Genomic DNA, 9,174 nt, shown 5'->3' with positions numbered 1-9,174 from the left:
GCAAATATAATGCTTTTGCTTCAAAATGAAAGGATGTTTGTGCAAAAATCATGTTTCATGTATTACTGACAGCCTCAGATTTAAACAACGTTTTAATGGGTTTCAATGGGCCATTTTTGGTCTTTATGGTGCTGAGTGTTACTATTTGATCTACACAGTGTGTGTTATACATATTTTGCAAAATGGGATCACATTTTTTACATGTATCCAAAAAGTCACAATTTTGCCAAATTTCATACCATTTGCATTAAAACAGCCAAAATGGTCAAAGAAATTAAACTGCAAAAGACCAAAAATGTCCCTAATGCAGCATAAGGGTTAAGTCCTGTATGTCCCAGTCTTAATCTAGAAATAATACAGTCTTCCTTCCTTCTCCCAATTGAATTCCTTCCTCTACCTATACCAATGGTTGTATTAAATGTAAATGTCTACCTTTTTCCTCATTATCCCAATTATTGACAATTTTTATTTATCTCCCTTTTAATTATTGATTTCATTTTTAATTTACTATATACCCAATTTGAATATCTATAGTTTCCTTTGCCACAGTGTTTTGCTAGTTTATCTGCTGCTTCATTTCCAGACACTCCAGTATGTGCCGGAACCCATAAAAACTGAACTATCTTATTTTTTTGTTGCATCATGGACAATATCTGTAATATTTCCAACACAATATCCTGTCTAGTATCTGATTTTTGAGCTTCTAGGCACATCAAGGCTGAACTTGAATCTGAGCATATTTCACGTGTTCATTTCCTTCGCTTCGGCTTTTTCTTCTTGAATAATAAATGCAAAAGTGGATGTTTTATAGAAATGTTCATTTGTTGTTGGTTTGCGTAGAAACCAAGGAAATACATAAATACAATTTAACAAAAGGGGGTTATCATAAAAAATACCATCAGAAGATTACATATATGGTTCTTTTGCACAAATCTTAAAGATTTGAAGAAGATTATTAAATCTTCATGGAAAAGTAAGAATGTGGAAGGGTTCTTAAAGAATCTGCATGAAGTAGGCTAACGGCCAACATCACAATATTGTTATTAACCAAATAATTCACAGAGACAAATATTTTATAGATTTAAAATACATACATCTTCTTCCGCTCATCCGGGGCCGGGTCGCGGGGGCAGCAGTCTAAGCAGAGATGCCCAGACTTCCCTCTCCCTAGACACTTCCTCCAGCTCTTCTGGGGGGATACCGAGGCGTTCCCAGGCCAGCCGGGAGACATAGTCTCTCCAGCGTGTCCTAGGTCTTCCCCGGGGCCTCCGCCCAGTGGGACGTGCCCGGAACACCTCCCCAGGAAGGCGTCCAGGAGGCATCCGGAACAGATGCCCAAGCCACCTCAGCTGACCCCTCTCGATGTGGAGGAGCAGCGGCTCTACTCTGAGCTCCTCCCGAGTGACCGAGCTTCTCACCCTATCTCTAAGGGATCGCCCAGCCACCCTGCGGAGAAAGCTCATTTCAGCCGCCTGTATCCGGGATCTTGTCCTTTCGGTCATGACCCAAAGCTCATGACCATAGGTGAGAGTAGGAACGTAGATTGACTGGTAAATCGAGAGCTTTGCCTTACGGCTCAGCTCCTTCTTCACCACAACAGATCGGTACATCGACCGCATTACTGCTGAAGCTGCACCGATCCGTCTGTCAATCTCCCGTTCCATCCTTCCCTCACTCGTGAACAAAACCCCAAGATACTTAAACTCCTCCACTTGAGGAAGGATCTCTCCACCAACCTGAAGTGGGCAAGCCACCCTTTTCCGGCTGAGGACCATGGCCTCGGATTTGGAGGTGCTTATTTTCATCCCAGCCGCTTCACACTCGGCTGCAAACCGTCCCAGTGCATGTTGAAGGTCCTGGTATGAAGGGGCCAACACGACAACATCATCCGCGAAGAGCAGAGACGAAATCGTGTGGTCCCCAAACCTGACACCCTCCGGCCCCTGGCTACGCCTAGAAATTCTGTCCATAAAAATTATGAACAGAACCGGCGACAAAGGGCAGCCCTGCCGGAGTCCAACATGCACCGGGAAGAAGTCTGACTTACTACCGGCAATGCGAACCAAGCTCCTGCTTCGGTCATACAGGGACCGGACAGCCCTTAGCAAAGGACCCCGGACCCCATATTCCCGGAGCACCCTCCACAGGCCGCCTCGGGGGACACAGTCGAATGCCTTCTCCAAATCCACAAAACACATGTGGACTGGTTGGGCAAACTCCCATGAACCCTCCAGCACCCTGTAGAGAGTATAGAGCTGGTCCAGTGTTCCACGGCCAGGACGAAAACCGCACTGTTCCTCCTGAATCCGAGGTTCCACTATCGGCCGTATTCTCCTCTCCAGTACCCTGGCATAGACTTTCCCAGGGAGGCTGAGAAGTGTGATCCCCCTATAGTTGGAACACACCCTCCGGTCCCCCTTCTTAAAAAGAGGAACCACCACCCCGGTCTGCCATCCCAGAGGCACTGTCCCCGACCGCCACGCGATGCTGCAGAGGCGTGTCAACCAAGACAGCCCCACAGCATCCAGAGACTTAAGGTATTCGGGGCGGATCTCATCCACCCCCGGTGCCTTGCCACCGAGGAGTTTCTTGACTACCTCGGTGACCTCAGCTAGGGTGATGGACGAGTCCACCTCCGAACCCTCAGCCTCTGCTTCCTCAATGGAAGACGTGACGGCGGGATTGAGGAGGTCCTCGAAGTATTCCTTCCACCGTCCGACGACATCCCCAGTCGAGGTCAACAGCCGCCCACCCCTACTGTAAACAGCATTGGTAGGGGACTGTTTCCCCTTCCTGAGGCGCCGGACAGTTTGCCAGAATTTCTTCGAGGCCAGCCGATAGTCCTTCTCCATGGCCTCACCGAACTCCTCCCAGGCCCGAGTTTTTGCCTCCACGACCACCCGGGCCGCAGTCCGCTTGGCCTGCCGGTACCTGTCAGCTGCCTCCGGAGTCCCACGAGCCAACCAGGCCCGATAGGACTCCTTCTTCAGCTTGACGGCATCCTTTACTTCCGGTGTCCACCACCGGGTTCGAGGATTGCCGCCTCGACAGGCACCGGAGACCTTACGGCCACAGCTCCGAGCAGCCGCTTCGACAATGGAGGTGGAGAACATGGTCCACTCAGACTCAATATCTCCAGCCTCCTTCGGGATCTGGTCGTAGCTCTGCCGGAGGTGAGAGTTGAAGATCTTTCTGACAGGAGATTCGGCCAAACGTTCCCAGCAAACCCTCACAGTACGCTTGGGTCTGCCGAGTCCGTCCAGCCTCCTCCCCCGCCATCGGATCCAACTCACCACCAGGTGGTGATCAGTTGACAGCTCCGCCCCTCTCTTCACCCGAGTGTCCAAGACATACGGCCGCAGGTCAGATGAAACGACCACAAAGTCGATCATCGACCTACGGCCTAGGGTGTCCTGGTGCCACGTGCACTGGTGGACACCCTTATGCTTGAACATGGTGTTCGTTATGGACAAACTGTAACTAGCACAGAAGTCCAATAACTGAACACCACTCGGGTTCAGGTCGGGGGGGCCGTTCCTCCCAATCACGCCCCTCCAGGTGTCACTGTCGTTACCCACGTGAGCGTTGAAGTCCCCCAGTAGAACAACGGAGTCCCCAGTCGGGGCACTTTCCAGCACCCCTCCCAGAGACTCCAAGAAGGCCGGGTACTCTACACTGCCGTTTGGCCCGTAGGCACAAACGACAGTGAGAGACCTATCCCCGACCCGTAGGCGCAGAGAAACGACCCTCTCGTTCACCGGGGTAAACTCCAACACATGGCGGCTGAGCTGGGGGGCTATAAGCAAGCCCACACCAGCCCGCCGCCTCTCACCATGGGCAACTCCAGAGTGGTGAAGAGTCCATCCTCTCTCAAGGAGTGTGGCTCCAGAACCCAAGCCATGCGTAGAGGTGATTCCGACTATCTCTAGTCGGAACCTCTCAACCTCACGCACAATCTCGGGCTCCTTCCCCGCCAGTGAGGTGACGTTCCACGTCCCTAAGGCTAGATTCCGTGTCCAGGGATCGGGTCGCCGAGGCCCCAGCCTTCGACTGCCGCCCAATCCTCTCTGCACCGGCCCCTTACGGCTCCTCCTGCAGGTGGTGAGCCCACGGGAAGACGGTCCCACGTCGCTTCTTCGGGCTGAGCCCGGCCGGACCCCGTGGGGAGAGGCCCGGCCACCAGGCGCTCGCATACGAGCCCCAACCCCGGGCCTGGCTCCAGGGTGGGGCCCCGGCTGCGCCATACCGGGCGACGTCACGGTCCTTGGGTGTATTTCCTTCATAAGGGGGTTTTTGAAGTTTAGATTTAAAATAAAAGTCTAATTGATATTTAAAACTTAACTAAACATATTGCATAATTTTGAGAATTTGCATAAATAAAATAAATGTTCCAATGATTCTGTCTGATTCACAAAAGGTGCACTCATTAAAATATGGAATACACAGCGGGGTTAATTCTAACAGAGTGTTACAACTAAGCCACCAAGTGTACAACGATAATCAAGCGAAAACGGAGCCACACAACTTTTCAGGTTTGAGTATACATTTAATTTCTTTGGACGTTCACAAACAATGTTGGAATTTAAAATGTTTAAAATTTAGTGTACTATGAATGATAACTTGTTTATTTATTAAAAAATATGGCCTGTTTTTAATGCAATAAACCCTTTACATTTTTTTTTATTTTAAGCTCATTGTATTATTATGACTGTTATTATTATTAATAATAATAATTGTACATGCAGCTGCCACACACAAATTTAATTTAATTGCAATTACAATATATTATCATTTTATTAATTATTATTTATTGCAAAACTGTGCAGCCCTTTTCTATGTCTCTATCCATGATATTGATCCACAACAGAAGGATGATTGGATGAGAGATGGATGTATGGATATCTGTCTATACAGATGCACAAACAATATCAAACTATTCAAAATAAAATTGTACTGAATTATGTGTGTTACACACAAGTGTTACAACTAACCCCTCTGTCTGTTACAATTAACCCCGCATATGGGGTAAGTTGTAACATTTGCACTTCTGTCACTTTCAGTCCAACTGTACGAAAATGGTAGGTCCTAGAAAAAAAACTTTAAGTTTAGCAGCTGCCAATCTTATGATACCACCTGCTTCTCTCACTCAGCGAGTGTAGGATCTATTCCAAGTAAAATCCACCTGCTCTTCTTCAAATGTGAATCTGTCCGAGGGAGTTGAGATCTGCCGTCTTCGTGAACCTAAGATGGGCCTTTCTTTGCGAAGCAAGGTTGACCTCCTCCTTCTGGACAGCACAGCACTGGCGCTATGCCTCAGGCCCTGGCCGCCACGGTGTGCAACATCATCCTTGAACCCTTTCTTCTCCTCTACCCCCAAGAAATCGGCAACTACCCTAAAGTATTCCAACACCACGGAATGACTCCAGGAAGTAGTACCTCCATGTCCATCCTCATGAAGAAAGCCACAGTGGCCTCCCTGTCCTGTTATGGCCAGCAGAAAGTAAGGGCTATTATGAAAAAGTGCCTTGGGTACAGTGGAGAGAGATGGAAGTAAAGGATCATCTCGGCTACACAAACAGAGCACTGGTACGGCCACTTCGTCTGCATCTCGCAAAGGTTCATTCCTCTCCCAATAACTTGCCCAATCAGGCTTTGTTGGTGATCTTGAACGGTCCTTTCCAACATGGTCTATTGAGTCTGCACAGAACATGAGCTCTTCTATATCTTGCAAAGAGCTGGAGTGTAGAATTTTTGCCACATCCATCACAGCGCTCAAAGCAGTGGCGTACCTGTGGAAGGGGTCAAATGTTTCAATTCAAACAGTTTGTAATCCTTGTTGCCTTTTAATATGGCGGGTTTGCACTGTGACATCTTACAACACCCTAACTTAGCTTGCAGATGTTGTACTTTTCAATTCAGTTGAAGAGACAGGTGTAGGTGACTGTCGTAAGTTGAAAATCGGAGCTAAAATGATGTACTGTAGTGTGTGGGCAGCATAAGATAAAATGGATTGGATTGATGTTGTAGGCCAACCAAGGGTGTCCAATCCTGGTCCTGGCGATCTACCCACCTGCAAAGTTCAGATCCAACCCTGATCAAACACACCTGTCTGTAATAATCAAGTGCTCAGATCTTATTTATCTGGTTCAGTTGTTTGATCAGGGCTGGAGCTGAATTTTGCAGGAAGGTAGATCTCCAGGAACAGGATTGGGCACCATCAAAAATGTCCATAAACCACCATAAAAGTAGTCCATATGATTTGTGTGCCAAGTTGTGGCAAGATCATTATTAAAGGGAATAGTTCACCCAAAAATGAAAAATACCTCATGATTAACTCACCCTCAAGCCATCTAAGGTTTATATGACTTTCTTCATTCAGACGAATGCAATCGGAGATCTTTAAAAAAAATGTCCAGGCTCTTCCTAGCTTTAGAATGGCAGTGAATGGGGGAAAAAAAATTTGAAGGCCAAAAAAAGTACATTCTTACATCATAAAAATGCTCCACATGGCTCCAGGGGTTAATAAAGGCCTTCTAAAGTGAAGCGATGCATTTGTGTAAGAAAAATATCCACATTTAAACTTTATAAACTAAAATAACTAGCTTCCGACAAACAGCCGTACGCATCAATTTATGTTGAAAGTAACTATCCCTTTAAGGCTTTCAAAAATTAGGAGATTGTTCTCACTGCAGAATATGAAATCCCAGCTCCAACCCCTGATCCCTAAACCTACCCCTAAACCTACCCAGCTCCACCCCCTGATCCCTAAACCTACCCCTAAACCTACCCAGCTCCACCCCCTGATCCCTAAACCTACCCCTAAACCTACCCAGCTCCACCTCCTGATCCCTAAACCCACCCCTAAACCTACCCAGCTCCACTCCCTGATCCCTAAACCCACCCAGCTCCACCCCCTGATCCCTAAACCCACCCAGCTCCACCCCCTGATCCCTAAACCCACCCCTAAACCTATCTAGCTCCACCCCCTGATCCCTAAACCTACCCAGCTCCACCCCCTGATCCCTAAACATACCCCTAAACCTACCCAGCTCCACCTCCTGATCCCTAAACCCACCCAGCTCCACCCCTGATCCCTAAACCCACCCAGCTCCACCCCTGATCCCTAAACCCACCCCTAAACCTACCCAGCTCCACCTCCTGATCCCTAAACCCACCCAGGTCCACCCCTGATCCCTAAACCCACCCCTAAACCTACCCAGCTCCACCCCCTGATCCATAAACATCCAACTCCACCCCTCAGGTCAGGATCCGACTCCGCCCCCTGGATCTCGTGTACTGCAATAGGTGCAACTGAAAATTAGTGTCACACAAGGTTTGACTTGAGTGTCAATTGGCATAGAATGTTTCTTGAAAAGCTGAACTACTTTTTTATTATGCTTTCTTCAATTTCTAGAGATATATCATTTTTAATAAATCAATTTCTTTAACCAGTACTACAGCAGTAGATTCTGCAGTCCAGAACATACATGCAAGATAACACCTTCATTAAAGATCAAAGGTCTACATTTCGGTGTATTTTGCTACCTGTTTATTTGAAGCTTGCGATAGATGAGGGCTATCCAGCGATAGAGCCAAGGAAGCTCATACTCGAACCACAGTTGGCCATGAAACACAGGAGAGACGCAAGCAGCAGCCATCAGGTAGGACGAAGAGCCACATTCCCCCAGATATGACAGCAGCAACCCTGATCCCGAGCCCTCACTTACTGCAAGCAAAGTTGAGGATGGATGATGACTCCGCAAGTATGCTACCGCTTGCACAAGGTCAGAAGGATTCCCGAACTCCTGGTAGTGTGGAGTGGTCAGCGGGCAACCACCTTGACCACGTCGATGGAACACCACTGGATAGAAACCCTGTTTCAAGGCCTGGTGGCACAATCTGATCAAGTGTGGCGTTACTCTGCCCAGGGCATTGGGAATTATAATAACAATAGCCGGATTGCTAGAATGAAGGCCCAGAACTTTTCCACCAGGATGATGATTCCTTTTGGTCTGAACTTGTTGCTCCATCAGACTCACGGCCCAGTCCAGGGCCACAATACCCCCGTCCTCCAGGAGAAGGTTATCTCTTTTAAAGCGGACTCCTCCTTGGAGTTCAGCACCTTCCTCCATGGGCCACATAAGATGGGTGATAATCTGAAGATGAGGGTCGGCCTGAGGCCATCGTGCCAATGGAGGCTGGGTCAAAGCGTAGCAGTGTTTCTTCAGGTGGCTGGCAAGGGCCGTGGGTTTACAGATCAGTCTGACCTCTCCCTGGCATTCTCCTATGGATTTGGAGACTGGAATATGCGGCAGTTTCAGAACTCTACAGGCCATAATCCACACACAGTGACCCAACTGCTGAACGGTACTATCTGCAAGATGGCAGATCCAGTTCAATCGAAGCAAAATCTTTACCAGGATCAGCATTAGAGAAGGTAGCAGGCAGAGAAAGAATTCCCACATTGCTGCGATTGCTCCGAAGTCTGTAACCTGTAGGTCTATCCAATGGAACAATGAACATACCTTAGGACTGAGGTTGGTGGGCAATGGTTTCCTCAAGTGAGCTGGTGGAGAGCTTTAAACCAAATCTTCTGTCCTACTCTCTCTAGTGCGTCAACCTAAATGGACTTGCACCTCCCCATAGCAAACATCAATACTCCCCCTTCAGAAATCATTAACAATACGTTGGTCCAAAGACTGTTTTTAGCTGTAAGAAGCAGTTCAATAGCAATCTAATGGAACTAATGGAGGTTTTGCTACTTTAATGTCTGAGATTCAAGCCATTCTTTCCTTTACTTCCACCTGAACCCACTTCAAGTGCTGTGGAGGCGGGACACATTGACTATTAACAGTCTGAAATGGGTAGGAGACCTTGAGGATATTGCACCCAAACCAGTACCCTTTGTTTCTGGGTTGTTTATTTAATAGAAATGAGGTGTTGTATGGCCCTATAACTAAAAACTAAACTGAGAAACTGTTTGCTATGTGAGTAGAAATAAATTTGCTAGTCTCAGAAAGAGTAATTGCCCATGGTAAATGTGTGTCTTTCCATTTTTATGAGTGACAATGCATGTAACAACGGCAACATTTTGTACAAAAAGGGTTTTATTCAAACTACAATACTCTACATAAAACAAAACGATGTCTTTGGTTTTGATAATTTTATGTTTTT

At 47.4% G+C, this 9,174-nt stretch overlaps 1 protein-coding gene across 1 annotated transcript; it reads right to left on the bottom strand.

Moving 5' to 3' along the window:
* Nucleotides 1-4,301: 4,301 nt before the first annotated feature.
* LOC148970832 (protein ABHD15) lies at nucleotides 4,302-8,925 on the bottom strand. Its single transcript, XM_039693988.2, has 2 exons — nucleotides 7,546-8,925; nucleotides 4,302-5,789 (listed from the first exon to the last, which is right to left on the bottom strand). The coding sequence occupies exons 1-2, from the start codon at nucleotides 8,463-8,465 to the stop codon at nucleotides 5,147-5,149; spliced, it is 1,563 nt and encodes a 520-aa protein (XP_039549922.2). The 5' UTR covers nucleotides 8,466-8,925; the 3' UTR covers nucleotides 4,302-5,146.
* Nucleotides 8,926-9,174: the final 249 nt, after the last annotated feature.

This window comes from Pimephales promelas, chromosome 19, assembly GCF_988280905.1.
Source record: "Pimephales promelas chromosome 19, fPimPro1.hap1.1, whole genome shotgun sequence".
NCBI classification, from domain to species: Eukaryota; Metazoa; Chordata; class Actinopteri; order Cypriniformes; family Leuciscidae; genus Pimephales; species Pimephales promelas.
This window is presented reverse-complemented; position numbering and strand designations above follow the sequence as displayed.